The 20,272-nt window shown below is 44.5% G+C and overlaps 1 protein-coding gene across 1 annotated transcript in view; it reads left to right on the top strand.

The window, feature by feature from the left end:
* Positions 1 to 10,895: 10,895 nt before the first annotated feature.
* Positions 10,896 to 20,272, top strand: part of STX18 (syntaxin 18) — a 116,782-nt gene continuing 107,405 nt past the window's right edge. The window contains exon 1 of the mRNA XM_059165397.1: positions 10,896 to 11,158. Coding sequence (XP_059021380.1) covers positions 10,991 to 11,158 — 168 coding nt within the window. The 5' untranslated portion in view covers positions 10,896 to 10,990. The remainder of the gene's footprint in view (positions 11,159 to 20,272) is intronic.

Raw genomic sequence — 20,272 nt, 5'->3', positions numbered from 1 at the left:
GCTTGGTCACTGAACCAGCCTACCTAAGCAATTGTGGTATTTGTGGAATGTTGAACTGCAGATTGCTGGAGGTAATCGTCCAGCTAGTATCACCATCGTTTCTTATGATAGACCAAAGTCTAGGACTGAGGTTTGGGGTTGGCTGGGACTCATGTCCTTGTGTGGGCGGATTGTGTTGGTATCATGGACTCTTCAATTTGAAAGGGGCTTGAGTGTGTAACCACCCTCCATGCAGCCAATGCACCCAGACTCAAAGATCTGTGGCCAGAAGAGACAGTGTCTTGATATTAAACACCTTAGTAACTCATTCCAAAGTCCAGTAACACCCACATCCAGGAAATTCTTCTTCAAGTTTAGCCTAAATCCCTCATGCTTCAGTGTAAGCTCATTTCCTCTCATTCTGTCCAAAACAGAAATAGGGAACAGCTGCTCTCCATCCACTGGTTCATACACTTGGGGACTTTATTTCAACCCTCCCTCCTAAATCTTCTGCTCTTCTCCAGAATAAATACTCCAGTTCCCAGAAACATTCTCTGAGACAGACCCAAACCATGGTAGCCAATTATTCTCTAAGTGCCTCCATTAATTCCAACATTGATCCAAGGTACATTCAGGGGGTGCTGCAGAGACCCAAAAGTAAAGCAAGGGTCCCGCCAATATTTGAAGACGTTCTGCCACCTACAGCTATCCCAGTGCCATCAGCTGTGAAGTTCAATCTATCACCAACCTCAACATTCTCAATGCTACAATGGCTCTATTTTCATTACTAGCTCTGCACCAGATGCTGGGTTACATGTTTTACATAGATCATATCATTTAATGCCTGTAACAACTCTGTGGGTTAGATATTTTTATCTTTGATTCATAGATGTGGAAATATCTAAAAAGATCTCATTACTAATAAGTGACTGGAATTTGAACCTGGGACTGTGTGACTCAGAGCCTAATTCATGCTGATCTTCTCCTGTCTTCAGAGAGTGGGCTAGTAATATATAAAGTTTTGAAAATTTCATTCTTTAGTGATGTCATTTAAAAACAACAAACTCCATTGTTGCACTTATTATGTTTAATTATCATTATCAGTGTAAAGATGTGTCTGCCCCATTGGGCTTTGACCTGTTCCTGGGTGGAACCTTAGCTTTGTTTGTATATTTTCAGTACTAAACACAATGCCATTTACTGAGTAGACACTCAAAATTTGTTTGAAATATGGCTAAATGACTGGGTGGATAGGTGAATGGATGGATGGATGGATAAAACACACACAAATCAACACTTACTAATTACCTCAATTCTTAAATTCAAAAATACTTACAGATTCATATGTATCCCTTTGTATAAATGTCATCCCCCTACCTCCACCCTTATTTTCACACACACACACACATAAATGGTTCGGGGTCATAGGATAGTTGGAAGATAAAGAATGTAATCTCATTTTTCTCGCCAGCTCAATGTGTGATCTTGGACAAGTCACTTGTTTTCTCATCAGAACTATGAGGAGAGTTGGCCTGGATAATATTTGAGGTGCTTTCCAGTCCTAAATTTCCATAATTCTATGGCTATCAACCTACCTTAATCAGACTTATCTAAATAATCACAAAAACACCACTTCATGCTGGAGAAACACAGTCATAATAAACTAAGCAAAACCAAATGCCCTTCAATATCCTGTTGTGAACTATAAAATGTCCCCCTAAAATCACATTTTCCCCTTGAAACAGGATGTAGGAAAAATATTTGCCTATTAAATCCTTTTAAAGTGCAAGCGAAAGCATTTATTCTGCGATTTGCTGTCCAACTCAATAAAAACTAGAGGATTCGGCCTTCTTAATTACAGAAGATACTGTCAGAAAAGCAAAGATGGTAGAAATTCAGGTTGGAAACCAAGATGCCATGCCAACAAAACGATGAGTACATTTTCTGGAGGGAGTTTCCAAGTGTGCATCGAGCAGTTTATTTTTGCCATTATGTTGGGGAAGCCAGTAAATGGGCTTTTATGAGGTGATTTATGAAACTCCTGGGGTGGATGAAGTGAGGGCAGGAAAAAATGGCACCAACTTCCAAACCTGTGGGGTGAGGGCAGAGCTTACTTGAATAGACAACTGCTGGTTACACCGTTGCAAGTCAAGTCCTGCACCATGTTTGACAGAAAGAGCTAGAAAGGGCTAGAAGATTTCAGAGGAACTTCACCTTGACTTAAGATATCTGAAAGCCTCCTACAAGAGTTTATCCTTTAAGGATGACTGTTCAGTTTTCCTTATTGCTGTATAGCCTGGGAGGGTTACAAGGAGCAGATCTAGAAATGTTTGAGAAATGGAAAAAAGCAGGTGGGTCTCTCTGTTCAGCTAGGAAGAAAGCAAGGGGCATCTGCCCAGTTCATCACCATCTTGCCTTTCTGTTGGAGCTATCTCCTGTGGTGGGCAAGATAATGGCCCCCAAAGATGTCCAATTTTGGCCCATCGAGACCCATTTGGAATTTTGACCTCTAGAACTGTTTTTTTAAGCAAGTAAATTTGTGGTAATTTGTTACAGCAGCCACAGGAAACTCTTATACCCCCCCCCCCCAAAGCCTCCAACCAGCAGAGGGTGTCCTGATGGCCATGTGAACCATGTGACTCCAGATGCTGAGCCATAGGTGATTGGACCAGGGGTAGATGTGTGTCCCAAGCTGGACTAACTTTTGTCTGCATGCTTAGAATTTGGCCTTGGGACTGATACAGCTATGACTACTAGCAGCATGACATATAAACTCAGCTGAGGGCAGGGGAGACCCATGTTCGGCCACATGAGCAAAGAAGCAAAGAAAGCTGGTTTGTAGACATAATTATATCGAGGGAGAGAGAGGTAGAGAGAGATAAAGAGAGGTCTGGTAGCATTCTAATTCCTAGCTCTCCTCTGAGGTGAGGTACAGTTTTGCAGAACAGACCCCTCACCTAGTCACTGCACCCCACAGACATTTGCAAAAGAGCCAATGCCCTCGGTTCAGAAACATTGATAGATCAGCTACAAACAAATGAAAAAAAGTAGGCTGGTAACCGTTGCCCAAAAACCAGATGACTAATACTGGCTCCATGGAGAGGAGGAAAGGGGACTTTGGGGGAAGCCCTGCTCCCAGAATCAGCAGCAGTGAATAGATGTGGTGTTCCTCCATTTTTCAGACAAGGCTCAGAGAGGTGAAGTAACTCAGCCCACATCACACAGCTTGTAAGTAGTGTAGTTGGAATCCAAAGCACTCTAGTCTTTCAGTTTCCTAATTTCATATACTTTTTATTTGTTTGTTTGCTTTTCTTATTACTTGTCCTCTGCTAACTGCTACCTGGACCTTTTTTTTTTTTTAAACTAGAAATAACTCAGAGATCTGATAAATGTCCCTTATGTACCCTACAAAAATTCCTTAGATATTAAAACACTCACAGTCACCACGGTCCAGAGAGGAGAACAACGTGCATGCAATATAGTTGAGGCTGGTCCAGGTCTTACAGGGTCCGGGGTCTCCAGGTTGGATCCCGAGGAGGGTTAACAGAGCAGTAACTTCTTACTCCTGTCTGAAGACTTTTGCTCCTTCGTCTCCACCTCTGTGAGGTTCCTGGGGAGTGCATGCCATCAGCTATTGGAGGCTTGGCAGGCCATGGGCCTCTGTCTCTGCCTGATGTCCAGGCTTGCAGTCCTCCAACCAGACTGTGACTCTCACCTTCAACAATCTTTACGGAGCCAAGGACTGGAGTAAAGGGGGTCCTGATAGAGTAGTCTGAACTCAGGGAACTCACCGCCTGCAAAGTCAGATCCTCAGGCTGTGCCAAACCCCGTGCCCGTCATGCTCAGCCCTCCTGCCATGAAGACCAACTTCTACCAGGAAACCATGAAAGTCTTCTAGAAGTTCAGAAGGTAAGGGGGTCTTTCCCAAGACCATTGTTCAGTGGCAGAGATCACAGAAAACCAGTTGGTTAACCCTTGTATTTCACTATCCCCCTACACATACATTTGTGCAAGCACACGTGCGTGTGTGCACGCACGCACACACACACACACCCCTTGTCTTCCTATATGAAAATCAACAAAAGGACTTAGTTTGAGATAATGTTCTGGATAAGGTAAACTCCTCTTGGTGACCCTCTGAGAAGTGACTGGCAGAATTTCAAGCCATAGAAAATGCCCACCACAATTTTACTCTTTGCAACCTTGTCACTTGAAAGGTACTCACATGGATGTGGTGGCAAGGACTTGGAGAAACCAAGAGACACCTTATGCCTATGCCAAGCCCCTTGTCAAGTGGTTCCTGTTCTCTTGCCATATGTTCCTTCCTTAGGATTGACTCTCTTGCAGACCACTGGGTTCTGGTGGCATCTTGTCACTTGTTGGCCCTTCCACCCCCTTCAGGTTGATATGGCTGTATGGGCAAGTGTCCCTTTTCTCTTTTTGCACTAATTTGAACTGCCCAAAGTTGAATGCTTCTTCAGATTGAGAATGGCCGCTCTGGGTAGGAACATTCCCGATGCTCTGAACTACTGCTAGACCCTCCAAACAAGCTCTCTCTCATGTTCTGCATTCAAACAGTTCCTTGATAAGAAGTTGAAAGGATGAGTTGAGTGTATCTACCTTCTCTGTGCCATATGTTGAGAGTGAAGCATCTGGTACAAACCAGTGACCCACTGGACATCCATTCCACTGCAAATTTAGCAAAAGGGATCTTGTGTGTGTTGTTTTGGCCAAATTCAGCTCATTCTGCCCTCCAGCCCTCCAGGTGTGTGTGTGTGTGTGTGTGTGTGTGTGTGTGTGTGTGTGTGCGCGCGCGCACACAGAAGTTACTCTCCAAACATGGATGATGGTGGTAGTTAAAAGAAGAAACAAAAGCAGAAAAGTAGGCAATTGCAAGACAATTAAAACCAGGAAAGATATGGCAGCATGGCAGCTGAGGGGCTGTCCAAACAGTGACTGAGAACCAAGAGGATCAAATTGGAGGGGAAAGGTCCAGGGAATGCGCAATGAAGGAGGGGCAGGAGAAGGGGGAGGTAGTCAAGGTCTATATCAGTTTCCTGAGACTGCAGTAACAGATTACTAAAAACTCTGTGGCTTAAAATAGAAAAAAAATTATTTCTTACAGTTCTGGAGGGTACAAGTCCAAAATCAAGGTATCAGCAGAGTCAGGCTCTCCAAGAAGCTCTAGGAGGTGAGTCCTTCCTTGCACCTTCCAGCTTCTGATGGCTGTCAGCATTCTGGGGCTTGTGGCTGCCTCAGTCAGATCTCTGCTGCTGTCTTCACATAGCTTCCTCTTTTCTGTGTGCGTCTCATATAAGGACCCTTGTTGTTAAATTTAGGACCAACTTGGATAATTTAGAATGATATCCTCATCTCAAGATCCTTCATGGCATCTGCAAAAATCCTTTTTCTGGATAATGTAAAATTCAGGGGTTCTAGAAGTTAGGATGTGGACCTATCTTTTGGGGGACAACATTTAGCTCATCACAGGGTGGGGGATGACAGAAAGTAGGAGGAGATAGATCAGTAGGTTAGGACAAGGGTCTCAGAAACCAAGCCAATAACTGGGTAAGAATAAAGAATGTGGGCACTCCTCTTTTTTGTACTCTGGTAGGGTGTGGAGGGACTGAGGTAGCCCCTGGAAGGGCTGGGCCACAACAGCCTTTTGTGTTTGCCTCCTGCCTTCCCCCTTCCCTCCCTTTTTTTTCTCCTGTAAGAGTGTAGCGAGCAAAATGAAGTCACTCATGTCAGGCAGGGGTCTGTGTCAAGCAATGATGAAAGCAGCCAAGGGCATTGCCCATACCAGACACACTCAGAACTGCTAGCCAGCAGAAACAGAGGAGGTCTGCAAAGACCCAAGACTGATTAAATCCATTTAAAAAGAGAGGATTTTTTTAAGCAAACTGTCAGACTCCTCAGACACTGACCCCTCTATGTCTGACCACTTCAAAAAGGCAACTGCTCCAGAAGGCTCTGCCTGATTGATCTCTGAAAAGAGCGGAGATCCTTCACTGCTGGAATATAATATAATAAGTGCTGAGAACTGACCTGGACCAAATGGGTCCTCATTCAACTGCATGTTCACAGAATGACTTGGAGTCTGATTCATTAACTTCCTACCCCCGTTTTGTCTTGTGTGATATTGTGTGACATTGTGTGACTTGTCTTGTGCTTTGTTTTGTGTGACATGTAAGAAGCCAAGCTAAAACACATGGTGAAATGCCACTGAGTTTGGAATCCTGAATCTGCTTTATGATCATGGTAACCTTGCTTTATGATAGAATAACGCTGGCATTGTAGAAAGACACAACTGGAATGTGTGCCTTCTTCATAGCATGTTCATGACAGAGATCTTCTGGGAAAAATCCTCCCTCTCATTTTAAAAATTTTCATTATTGTGGTAAGAACACTTAACACATGTTCTATCCTCTTAATAAATTCTTAAGTGTAAACACAGTATTGTTAGCCTTAGGCACTGCGTTTCACATTCATCTTGCTTCACTGAAGCTTTATATTCATCAGTCAGCAACTCCCCACTCCTCCCTCCACTTTCTGCCCTGACAACCATTAATCTACTCTCACCTTCTCTTTGACTATTTTAGATACTTCATATAAGTGGCTCATGCAGTATTTGTCCTTCTGCAAATGGCTTATTTTACATAACATAATCTTCCAGTTTTATCTATGTTCTGAATCCTCCAGGTTCATCTATGTTCTTGCATATTGCAGGTTTTCCTTCTTGTTTAATGATGAATACTATTCCATCGTGCATATGTATCACAATTTTTGATCCATTCATCTGTTAATGGTCATTTATGTTGCTTCCAAATCTGGGCTATTGTAAATAATGCTGCTCTGAAGGTGGAAGTACAGTTATCTCTTTGAGCTCCTGATTTCAATTCTTTTGGATATATACCCAGAAATGGGATTGCTGGATTATATGGTAGTTCTTTTTTTTTTTTTTTTAAGATTTTATTTATTTATTTGAGAGAGTGAGCCAGAGAGCATGAGCAGGGAAAGTAGAATAAGGAGAAACAGACTCTCCACTGAGCAGGGAGCTCAATGTGGGGTTTGATCCTGGGACTCTGGGATCATGACCGGAGCCAAAGACAGACATTTAACTGACTGAGCCATCCAGGCACCCCCCCCCTTTTTTTTTTCCTTAAGATTTTATTTATTTGAGAGAGTGAGCCAGAGAAAGCATGAGTGGGGGAGGGTAGCAGGAGGGGCAGAAGCAGAAGCAGACTCTCTGCTAAGCAGGGTGCTCAACATGGGGCTCCATCCCAGGACCCCAGGATCATGACCTGAGCCAAAGGCAGCTGCTTAACAACTGAGCCACCTAGGTGCCTCCCCCTTTATAAAAAAGATTTTATTTATTTACTTTAGAAAGAGAGAGAGCCTCGAGCAGAGGGAGGAGTAGAGGGAGAGAAGAGGCTTAGGGGATAATCTCTAGTACACTCTGAGCTGAGCCCAACCCAGGGCTCTATCCAGAACCCTGAGATCATGACCTGAACTGAAACCAAGATTTGGACACTCAAACACTGAGCCACCCAGGCACCCCTAAGTGAGTTCTATTTTTAATTTTTTGTTTTCAAACATGGTGCCACCAATTTATATTCCCATTGGCACACACAGAGGTTCCATCTTCTCCAGCACCCTGACTTATTAGCTCCGTCTGTTCCTTCTTAAGAACAAAAGTTTATTCTTTGAGCTTCCCATCCCTAGATTCATGGTCCTTTCTAAAGCCTATGAGAAAAAAAATTTTTTTCAATTAATTTCTTTTTTAAGTCAACTTCCTAATTTGAAAATACATGGTCTTCAGTCCTGTCTTCTTTCAGTGTGACTTCTACCATGGCATGGTCAATCGTCCAGGGTTTCTGTTAGTCTAACACTATTGATTTGATCTAGGTGTGAACCAGTAGTCCTTCCTCTCCACGCTTTACCACTGGGAGGTAACATGGTAATGAAGGTAAGTGAAGAATGCATCTAATAGACTTGTTTGTGCAGATATCTGGAGAGAGGTTGTATTAATCAGGATAGGCTAATCATGCTGCAGTAACAAGAAACCACAAATCTCCATAGACAATAAGAATGAAGGCAGATTTCTCATTGCCAGTACCTGTCAGTGGTTGGCTGTGCTCCATGTCATCTTTACTCAGGGACCTAGGCTCATGAAACACTGGAACACTACGGGTTGTCATGGCAGATGGAAAAGAGAGCATAGTAAACCACATGTTATCTCCTACGTTTGTAACACAGGTCATTTTTCTTGGGGAAGAGGAATCACCTGGCCAAGATAGTCATTCAATAGGTCAAAAAGCTATAAACCTCTTCTAGGGAGGTGACATGAATATGAGATGAACAATAAAATAAACTTGTACAGAGGGTCTTCAGCAAGTCCATGATCCTGTGGATCCAAAAAACTCTGGTCTCCCCATTCTACCTACAAGAATTCATACTCTATACAACAGATGCCTGCTTACCATTTTCCCTCACTGAGTGGGTTATAAAACCAACCTCTCTAGAGGATGTAACAATAACAAAAATTTCAATGGCTAACAACAGAATTCTATTTCTCATACGTAGCATGTCTGTCATGGGTTGGGCATTTGGATGTGCAATATATACCCTCTGTTGGAGAGAGGCTGCATTTGATGAGTTCTGTGAGTCCCCCAAAGATTTTACAATCTATCCTGATTGTATGGAGGATGCTGTTATGGGGAGCTACCTTCAGGGACTCCAATATGACTTACTGTTGTTGTTGTTTTAAAGAGAAAAGTGTCTGGCCTAATGAATAGGTGTTATTACTTATGAAACATAATGTATGTTCTATGTCAAACTGGACAGTGTGTAGTTCATTCCCAAGACATTCTGTTCTTCCTTTTTCACCACAGTGCCTCTCAGCTTTATAGGGTTTCAAATGGTTATTGCCAACCTGAAGTCACTTTGCTCTTTGATGTGAAAAGAGCAAAAACACCAAAAACAAAAAGCCCCAGTGAAATATCATAGCCTGTAGTCTGTGTGCAGCCCAAGAGCTTCCTCAAAATGTCTGTGACTTTCTGAGTAATTTTACATACTGCAGTCATTTGTGGTTTTAGTGCCTACCTAATGTTTTAAGCTCACTTGGGTGTCATCTCCACAATCTTCATTTTTGCAGATGCAGATTGAAAACTTAGAACGTCATCCCCACCTTTTTACCTCCCAAAACCAACTGCCCCCAACACAGGAATGCTACAAGGCAGTACTCACTGAAGGTCTGGTGTAGATAGCTCAGTCCTCTCCCACTTGAAAACATTTCTCTAGGAACTTCTTTTTTCCTTTCCTGGCCTCCCCCTAGGATTCTGGTTTCCCCAGCTTTCCCCTAATTCAATCCCGTTCACTTTATTATGCAGAGCTGTTTAATTCTCTTTCCTTCTACTCTGCCCCAGGCTTGACTTTACATAGCCAAAGATTCATTAATGTCTCCATAAAACAAAGGGCCATTTATGCAATACTGAATCACTGGCAGAGATCTAGTAATTTCTTTCTTATTTTCTCTTACTACATGGGTGTAAGAAAGCTGTGTGGACATTTATTTTTCTTCCTAGAAGAAGGCTGAAGTGGCTACAGTTTGGGTTTTAAATAACACTTTCCCTCCTCCTTTCAAGTATATGTGACTTCTATTTCTCATAAACTTATTGAAAACAAACTTTTGGTCTCAGAACTCTTCTACACTCTTAAAAATTATTGACAACCCTAAACAAACTTTGTTCCTACGTGTTTTATCTATTGATATTTACCACATTAGAAATTAAAAAAAAAAAAAACTAAACTATTCATTTAAAAACAAAAATAATTCCATTCCTCATTAACATAAATGAGATCCTTTTGTGAAAAAAATACATTTCAGAAACAAAGTTAGCGCAAATGGCACAGTTTTACATTTTTGCAAACCTCTTTAAAGTCTGGCTTAATAGAAGACAGCTGTTCAGCATTCAGCATATTTGCAATGTCACAAGTCACACGGCTTCTGGAAAACTCAACTGTGTACAACTTGTGAGAGAATGAGAGTGAAGGGCAGGGAGCATCTTGGTGTCAGGAAGATAATTTTTATCTTGGGGACCACGCTTTGCCAACCGCTGTTTTAACGCACCCTAGTCGTGCAGTCTCCTTAAAAAGAAAGAGCAACCAGCAGGTAAATTAAATCTGAGCTTTGAGTCAACATACAGAGAGAACTCGTTGGCTAAGTTGTGGTTAACTTAAATTTCTACGACTTCAGAGGGTATTTAAAAGCTGTATGTCAAGGATGAACAGAAACAGGGGACACTCTTCTGCCCTTGTCTTCGTCTGATGAGTTCCGCCTCATCTTTCCAAATCTGCCTTCTCTGGGTGATGCCTCCTCTGCTGTACTCTTCTTCTCCAACATCAATAGTAAGAAGAATGACAGCAGCGTTCTTACTAATAGCGGTAACTTTTATTGGCCACTGCAAGCCAAGCAGCGCCAAAACACTTGACACGTGTTACCGCCTTCAACTGTCACAATAACACTGCCTTAATTTTACAGATCTGGTGGCTGTAGGCTGAAAAATAATGGCCCCTGTCCTCTCGCTCTGTGCCTCGCTCACCTGCTCGACCGTAGCACGTGGTCATCGACCACGTGCTTTGAGTCCTGAAGGTCAAGGGTCGCCTCCAGTGCACCTCACTCCCCGCACCCACGCCCAGTCAGTGGGAGAACCAAAAAACCGGAGTCATTCTTCTGACTTCCGGATCCTCTTGCTCCCCGGGCCACACGCCCCAAGCCTGACCTCCTGCCCCAAGGCCTCCGAGGTGCCCGGAGAAGAAAGGGGCTGAAGCCGGAACCTTTTGCCTCTCACCGCGGTCACCCTGCGGATGCCGGAACCTTTCTTCTCGCCTCGCGTTGGCGGGGGAGGCGTGCGGAGCCGGAAACGGTCCTCCAGCGGCCGGTCGCACGCCGCGGTCGCAAACTGCTGACGTGTGCCGGCCAGGAACGGGGTCGGGAGCGTAGGTCGCTATGGCGGTGGATATCACGCTGCTATTCCGGGCCAGCGTCAAGACCGTGAAGACGCGCAACAAAGCGCTGGGAGTGGCAGTGGGCGGCGGGGTCGATGGCAGCCGCGACGAGCTGTTCCGCCGGAGCCCCCGGCCCAAGGGCGACTTCTCCAGCCGGGCGCGGGAAGTGGTGAGCTGGTTGCTATGGAAACGGCGGGCGGGCGGGTGAGGGGGGCGGACCCGCGACGTGGACCCCAGGCCCGGGACCAGCCTCTGTCGGGTATTCTCTGTCTGAAGGTGCAGCTTGGGAAGAAAGGGGTCCGAAGTGGGGACAGGAGAGTTGGTATCAGGGAGCCTCCAGCTGTCTTGGGAAAGGAGCAGCCTTATTTCGGGAAATGGGAACTCGAGAGTCTCTTGTATGCAGTCCTTGGGCTGCTTGGCCAGGTTTTGAGGTCACGGTCACTGCAGACTTAAACGTCGGGGGGACTTCCCCACAGGCCTTTCCTATTGTGTGTCAGCACCGACCACAGTGTATTTGCCTGTTCTGTTGACTTGTTTCGTCTCTCTCTTCTTCCACCCCCTTCCTGGCTCAGTGAGATCGAAGATCATATTATACCTGACCTTTCCCTTGCGCTTGCATCCTGCTATAGGTTCAGCGCTACATGCTGGGGATCAGTAGGTCTTAAGACTGGTTTAGGGTAACCTTTCACAAACACTGTTATTTAAAGTGCTTTCTGTACCCTAATAGTAGGCTTTCGTTCAGGAGAGCAGAGAACTTCTCGTTGAAGACAGAAACAGAGCTGGTGTCACCTCAGAATCCCAATGCCCGACCCCTGGCGCTGCCCAGGAAATGTTTTTTGAATGAACGAATGGACAGACGGTTGTCTGTCTTCCCCACTGAACAGGAAACTCTCTAAGTGGAGAGAGAATGTTGGCTTTGTTCACTTTTGTATCTTTGGCCCCAGGGGTGGATCTAGTATTTGTGGAGCTTGAAGCTTATACAGTTCTCTCTGTCCTTTTTAAGAAAGAGGAGTACAGAATCACAGGAAGAGGTTCAGAGCTTTGGAAGGGGCAAGTGAGGGGCCCTCAAACTAAAACTAAATGAATTTCATGGTATATCCCCTTCTCTTTGGCATGCAGTCCAATACCTGGTACTTTGTCGGCCTTCAGATAGTTCTCAGTGAATATATGCACAAGTTAATATGTGGCAATTTGCAGAGGATATGAGAGGGTCAGAAGGCAGATTGGACCAGGTGAAGACACTCAGTCTATCAGTAAACAGCTATTAGGCACCTGCCTTCTGTCCAGCACCTTGTTAGAATATAACAATTTAAAAGGAGTAGTGGGGGAGATAGTAACAACAGAAGCACCATACCTCCTCCTAGATAGTGTGTAGGGCGCTGAGGTGAATGTTGTCTGGTGAATGTTGTCCCCTCTACATGAGGGCCAGGAAAGGCCTTTTGGAGGCAGTGATGCCTGAAACAAATCTTAGAAGAGGAGTAGTTGATTCCAGTACAGAGAATCACGGAGATACTAAGAGTGTGCACAAAGGTGTGGGGATAAGTAAGTTTTGTGCTCAATTTATGTGTACTCAATGCATGTCCATCCATTAAATTGCAAAGAAATTAGTAACGATATTTCAGGGTTTTTTTTGGAAGAACTTATATTGTCTGAATTACTCCAAATAATGATGAGCCACTCTGCAATGTTACTGAATTGTTTTGATAAGCATTTGAGTGTGGCTGGAATGTGGGAACTTTGCTCTAATGGCAGACGAATGTTATGTGGTAGAGAGAGCACTAAAGAAGGAGCCAAGAGACCAAGTTGTTGTTTTAACCCTTCAACTATTAGCTGTATGAGGTTATTAAGCAAGTTTTATGGCCCTAGTTTATTTACCTGTATATGTTCCCTTTTTTTTCCTTCAAACAGCAGAAGACTTTTAAACTGCTTTGATTCCCTATTTATAGCAGATTGAAGGAAGAGCTTCTCTGGTTGAAATGAGAGGAAAGGAAACTAGGATTTTCTCTCTCTACCTCCCCCCAGGTTGGCCCAGGCTCTTCCTGAGGTTCCTCCTGTGGAATTGTGATATGTAGAAGTCACAGTTGGTTTTGGGAGGTCCCTTTCTAACTCTGAAATCACTGATTTATGAGCACTGGGCTAATTTTGGATCCTCTTCTGGAGTAGGGGATGCAAGTGGTAAAGACAAGAAGCACAGCTGGGATGGCAAACTTTAAGGAGGTTTAGGCCTTAGGCCTGTTCCTGAGTGACAAGAGCATGCTTTAGGCTTTTTAAATTTTATTTTATTTTATTTATTTGACAGAGAGATCACAAGTAGGCAGAGAGGCAGGCAGAGAGAGAGGAAGAGAAGCATGCCCCCCGCAGAGCAGAGAGCCCGACATGGGGCTTGATCCCAGGACCCTGGGATCATGACCTGAGCCGAAGGCAGAGGTTTTAACCCACTGAGCCACCCAGGTGCCCCAGACTTTTGAATTAATGAGCCTCAAAGGCAGACCCTGGGGTGCTGAATTTCCTGTTTCCAGAGACAGTTAGTCAGAGGGATGACTGCTTGTCAGAGATGTTGGAGAAGAACTTTGCGCCTTAGAGGGTTAGATTGTGTGCCATTGAAAAGTCCAGTTCTGATACTTGATGATGTAGGTAGATGCTAAGGCTTGGAGAATCTGTGAGGAAGGGGGACATAGGCTGCGTTATTCAGGAATTTTGAGGAATTTTGATTTTTTTTTTTAAGATTTTATTTATTTGACAGACAGAGATCACAAGTAAGCAGAGAGGCAGGCAGAGAGAGAGAGAGAAGAGGAAGCAGGTTCCCTGTGGAGCAGACAGCCAGCCAGATGTGGGGCTCTATCCCAGGGTCCCGGGATCATGACCTGAGTTGAAGGCAGAGGCTTTAACCCACTGAGCCACCCAGGCGCCCCAAGGAATTTTGATTTTTATGTTGTGGTTGCTTTGTGTGTTACCTCCTGTTCTTGCAGCCATTCCCTCCATAATCCCCCTTCCTCAAAATGTAGTATAGAGCCAGTGAGGGGTGTCCTGTGCTCTTGCCACAGTCACATGCATCAGAAGGCTGACTGTTATTTTATTTGGCCTGGATTCCTTATACATAAAAGTCTGGCCAGTGCTCGAACACATAGTCTGGTTCGGGGTTAGCTTTGGTCATCAGACCTAAGGAAATGTAGCAGGTTATAGTAATGCCTTCGGTAGAATGTCTTCCTTGAGTTGCACTCTGTCATTTCTAGGATGCACATTACCTGATTCAGTTCTAGTTCTTCTCATTCCTCATTTTGGACAAAGCATATTCCTGATGTCAGTTTTTCATCTCACTGAATTGTTGTAGAGGTTTTATTAAGATTAATAAAACTGTATTGAGTTTTAATTTCCCCCCATTGGCTAGTTTCTTCAGCGTCACTCCTTTTAAATATTTAACTTTTATGCTCAATTTTGCTGAATTCAAGTATACTCAATGCATGTGTGCCCATTAAATTAAGAACAGATGGTAACGACCTATCTTGGGGTGAGGAACTTTCTGTATCTGAAGAACTGCAAACAATGACGAGTATGCTGCTTTGCAGGGGGAACTGGATTAGTCAACACTTTCATTCTGTGAGGTGAATGGGGACCTTGGGAGTGGACAAAGCATGGGAACTCAGATACAGAAGATGTGGATTCAGATATGGGCTCTGCTACTTGGAAGTGGGTGACTTGGGCAAGTCCTTTTACTTGAGGATCATTTTCCACTGCTGTCACATAGGCGGGATCATATGTTACTGAACTCCTAGGCTAATTACCAGCATCTTCTGAGACTGTGTGTCATAGAGAACCACACTGATTGTTACTGTTCCCCATTGCCCCCTACCTTTACTGCATGTAAGCCATTCAGACATTTTCATCAGTGGCTCTCGGCTATATTCCCCAAGCCATACTTTCCTTCCTTTCTTGTGAAGAGGAACCAAGGAGGTACACGAAGGAACAGTGAAAATCCTGTGCAAAAGCCAGGAGCATCGGTAGTGTGGACCACAGCATCCCTCTCTGAAGGTGAAACTCCGTTATCAGCAGTAACAAATGCAGCTGTGCCTCTCTCTACCTTCCTGTGACCATGGAAACCAGTACTGATTTCCTAGATCTTACGGCTCAGAATCCTTTGTGTCATTATGGCCTAGGCAGCCGTTTTTTGGGCCTGGCAGTCAAGTTGAGATCTGCTTGACATCCTGTCTGACAGAGTGAAAATAGAATCTGTCAGACCTTCCCTGACTGCCTTGTATAAAGTAGCATCCTTTCCCTGCCCCTCACCCTGCTGCATTCTTTTCATTATCTAACATATCTTGCATCTGTTTACTTATGTTCTAGACAGGGCAGGGACCTAGGTAGTCAGTATTTCTTGTTCCTTTGCTTTCAGTTTTGGAGCTAGTTGCTTTAGCAGAACCATGGACTTTTTTTGTTAAGTACTTAAAAGAATCTCAAGTTCATATTGTTCAGGCTTCTCATTTTGTAGGTGGGAAAACAAACACCTGGGTAAGTGAAATGACTTGCTCGGAGTCTTAATAGCTGAGTTATAGAACTGAGCCAGATGTAGAAGCCAGGTCCTTTGACCCTAGTTTGATGCTGTTTATTTCCCATGCTATGTCCTCATACCTTTTAAACCAGACATTTTTTGGCTTTTGAATGGCAGTTGAGTTCCTTCTTGAGCGAATATGAAATTCATAAGTGGATCCTGAATGGGTTTCGAGCAAAGGACCTGAGTTTGAATGCCTTTTACTGTATGAATTTGAAGACCCTGTGCTCACTGTATGGAACTTGGGCAAGTTACTTAACCTCAGTTTCCTTCCTTCTAAAATTGAGTAATAGCAGCCTTAAAAAATTGTTATACAGATGAACTGAGAAAAGGTATGCATGTCCCTGCAGGTGTGTGAATTCTTTGGGTTGTAAGTAGCAGTAACCTAATATAAGCTAACCTGAGCAAAATGGGACTGTCTTGGCTCACGTAACTGGGAAACACAGGGGATAGAGCTTCCTTCTCCAGCTCTTATCCATAAAACCTGGGAAAGGACTCTAGTTGGTTCAGCTTGCATCCTGAGCCCTCATGGCCTTAGGGGGTTAAGGTTCTTCCTATGGCCAAGTCATATGTCCACCCCAACATGTGGTTGGGGTGATTATTCCCTCTCTAGAACTTTGGAAAAGGGAGTGCTCCGAGGAGGTGTAGGCAGGAAGGGTAGGCAGGCAGTACCAACTGAAATGTACTTCACAGCGCCTGGCACAGTGCCTGACCTGCCTTCCCCTCAGCTGCCTGGTTGTCTTCAGCTCTGTGGGGAAGGAAAATGAAGAATGGTGCAAGTTTGTAGGGACAGGCTTTTGGTGTGGGCATTTGTGTGGAGGTGCCTTCCGGTGTCAACTTTTCATTATCTTACCTTTATAAAGGTTTATAAAGCTTTATAAAGATTGCAGAGTCCTGAGGGGGCACCATGTGGGGAACCTGGATGCTATGAGTAGCCAGGCTGGGCCCAGGGCAGCAGGAGCCAATGAGCGGCTCTGAATAGACCATCAGGAGACCTGCACTGTAGTGCAAGGTCTGTCATGAGGGAGTTAGGCCATAGACTCTCTGGGCCTCAGTTTCCACTCCGTTTACACTGAGCACTTGGACTATGTAACTGCAGTGATTTCTTGTAAAACAAAGGTGTTCTGATTCCCTGTCACATAATAGCAACCCTTGGCTCTGGAAATTCTATTTTTGGATAAGGCTAGCAAATGAAGTTTTCTTTGTTTACTACACATTGCTTTTGTGAAAGCTGAACATTTTTAATTTATTTGAGTTTTTAAGGAACTGATTATCTTGAGTGTCTGCCTAAAATTCAAAGTTCTTAGAGTGGCCCAAAGCCAGGAGCTCTGGTCCTGCTGCCTGTCTGACCTCAGCTCCTGGCCCCCCTCCTCTCATTCACTCTGTTCCAGCTGCCCTAACCCCTTTGCTTTTCTCCCGTGAACAGATGAGTTCCTACCTTAGGACCTTTGTGTTTGTCATTCCCTCTGCATGGGACACGTCTCACCCAGATTCTGTGTGGTTTGATCTTCAGGTTTCTGCTCATATGTTGCCTCCATGAGACCTTCCCTGACTGCCTTGTATAAAGTAGCATCCTTTCCCTGCCCCTCACCCTGCTGCGTTCTTTTCATTATCTAACATATGCATCTGTTAACTTATGTGTATCCACTGGAATTTGTACTTTGTGAAGACAAAGACTTTGTGCTGTCTACCACTGAATCCATAGGTTCTAGACAGGGCAGGGATCTAGGTAGTCAGTATTTCTTGTTCCTTTGCTTTCAGTTTTGGAGCTAGTTGATCTCTGTGCAAGGGTCCTTCCAATTCTAGAAATGTGTGATCCTAATATTCCTGAATATTACTCAATATACATTTACACTTAATCCAATATCTGGAATAAATATTAAGTAGTTTCTTATATTATTAAGATTCAGTTCTGACCTCAAGACGTTTACAGTCTGGTGGAGAAGCAGACATACAAATAGCACAACTTTTGAGGTGACAGCTGTTTGAGGGACAGCTGTAACCTCTCAGCATTGAGTCCCCAGGTCCTCCTTGATTCCTTTGACATCACGTGGTTTACCTTGTGTGCCAGTGTAGGGACCCAGAAGTTGAGCTGGGAGGGACCACCTGGATTATCAACCAGAGCAGTCAGAGATAGACATTATTCTAAGGATTGAGTGTAATACGGAACTGGGGATTTCAGTCCAGGGAGCATGCTTCTAAGAAGGACACCAGGCAGCAGGTGCCGGGGGTCAATGAGAAACTGGACATAGGGCCACACAGGACAGGAATAGATCAGGAAATAATGCAGATTTAGGATGTAGGCTGCAAACAGAGCATGCATTTGTTAAATCATATAGATTTTTTTTTCTTTTTTAAAACAGAACCTTATTGCAAATGAAATAAGGAGCAGCTTTGGCTAAGGCTGGAGGGAGGGGGTTAGGAAGAAAGGGATTCATTAGCCAGCCTATCCCTCTGCCACCTTCCCCCTTCTCCTTGAGGAGCCTCTTGGAAATCAAACATAGGACTCAGAGACACACAGGTTAAAAACCACTGTGTTAATGTTCTCCAAGGCCTCTCTTAGTTTCATGATACTGTGTTTTTATGGATCATATTAACTGTGTACTGCAATTTTTGAAATTCTGTTTTTTTCAGTAATTCATTTACTCCCATCATCCTGTAAGTACTGAATGCCTGGTATGTTTCAGGCATTGTGAGGACACGAAAAGCTATGAGACATATGCTTTGGAAATACAGATAAAGGGTAAATAAATCTCCTTGAGGAGTCAGTGAGAGATCAACCTGGACTTTGAAGGACAAGAACTGTTCCGCCAGACAAAGGAGAGGTGATAAATCATGTTCCTGGCCAAGAGAAGAGTATAAGCAGAGGCCCCAATGCACAACAGCAGGGTGATGTGGGGAGCAGAGGCAAGACTGCAGCGGGGAACCCTTTTCTGGACGAGGCCTGGGGGAGGGTCAGAGTGGCAGGAGAGAAGGCTTGGCTGGACTGGATAGAGCATGTGGACAATTTGGCCCAGGGGCCAAGGCTGACCTGCTGCCCACTTTTTGAAAACAAAGCATTCTTGAAATGTGGCCGCCTTCATTTGTGTACATACAGGCTGTGGATGCTTTTGTGATAGAATGGCAGAATTGTAGTCTAGCGGGGCCTGCAGAGCCTAAAATATTTTTTCTCTGGTCCTATAGAGGGTAAGTTTGGCACCCCTTGGGTGAGAGCACCGTCAGCAGTGCTATAGAGTTTGGGCTTTGTGCTCTGAGCTGTGCAAGCAGAGGCATGAAAGGACCATATTTGTGTTCTAAAATAATCAGCAGTATTGAGGGTGGGTTTGGAGTGTCACAAGACTGACCTAGAAGAGCTAACTGGGAAGCTGTTGCAGCCAGTTGGGAGAAAGCAGTGAACTAGAGGCGGTGGGGTTGGCCAGGTGTGGACGGATGAAGTAGATATGCAGCAGGCAGTAACAAGTGGGGTTAGAAGGACGAAGAAGTAAAATAATTCCTGGTTTTCTAGCTAGAAAGTTAAATGGTAATAGGCATCACCATAAATTTCTTTCCGAAGTTAGAGTAGCATTCCAGTTACTCCTGCCTTCTTTTGGTTCTAAACAGTAGAAAATACATCCAAGGAGCCTGATGGACATTGGAGTTTTATGAAGACAGCAAGTGGTGGGGGCACTGGGATGGCTCAGTTGGTTGATAGGCCTACTCTTGTTTTGGCTCAGGTCATGATTTTGTGGTTTGCGGTATCAAGCCCCACATTGGGCTCCATGCTCTGCTTGGAGTCTGCTTGTCCCTCTCCCTCTGTTCCTCCCACCACTCAAGCTTGCTCTGTCTCTCAAATAAATCTTAGGGAAAAAAAAAAAAAAAGACAGCAAGTGGTGGATAAGTCTCCAATGGCAGTGCTTTATGGCAAACCTGAATTGGAGAGCATAGCTGGAACCCAGTGGGATCCTCCCACTTTGTCATATTTCTGTCCTGGAGACCACTGAGTCTGCAAAATAGGCACCTGGGACATATGCCCAGCCAACTGCCTGGAGCTGTGCAGTGGGCCTCACATCCAGCAAACTCTGGCCTGGGCCTTGAGATGGTGAGAAGTGGAAGAAGGTGAGTCAGGCTCACCAGATCGAAAATGGGGATAGAGACTCAGTGGGGCTCCTTTCGATGCCAGGTTCTTGTGCAGAGTTCTCTTCCCCTCAGTTTTGCTTTCTTCATCCTTGAAAGAGACTTGTCTTGGTGGTCATGATTGTATCACGTACTACAGAGATGTGGTGCCCAGGGGTAGTCAGTTGATTTTCTCCTTCATGCCAAGAAACATCTAGAATGGGTCAGACAGTTCTCTCTTTCAAGTTTCTAGTTGGCGGGTCACCAGCAGTTCAGAGTATCACCTACTAGGACAGGGCTGCTGACATGGGTCTCCTGAGGATGACTTATTTATTTACTTATTTATTTGTCAGAGAGAGAGCAGAAGCACAGAGAGCTACAGACAGAACAGGCAGAGCTAGAAGTGGGCTCCCTGCTGGGCAAGAAGCCCAAAGTGGGACTTGATCCCAGGACCCTGGGATCATGACCTGAGCCGAAGGCAGATACTTAACCAACTGAGCCACCCGAGTGTCCCTAGGATGACATTTTTAATGAATTCTTCCTGTTTAGGGTCTGACTGTCACTCAGGCTTGAAAACCAAATTTGTCAACATATTGAGGGTAGAACTATCTATTGGGACAGATATCAACCAAGCTCACATCAACT

Source organism: Mustela lutreola, chromosome 1, assembly GCF_030435805.1.
Source record: "Mustela lutreola isolate mMusLut2 chromosome 1, mMusLut2.pri, whole genome shotgun sequence".
Lineage (NCBI taxonomy): Eukaryota > Metazoa > Chordata > Mammalia > Carnivora > Mustelidae > Mustela > Mustela lutreola.
Note: the sequence above shows the minus strand (reverse complement) of the source record. Positions and strands in the feature narration are given on the sequence as shown.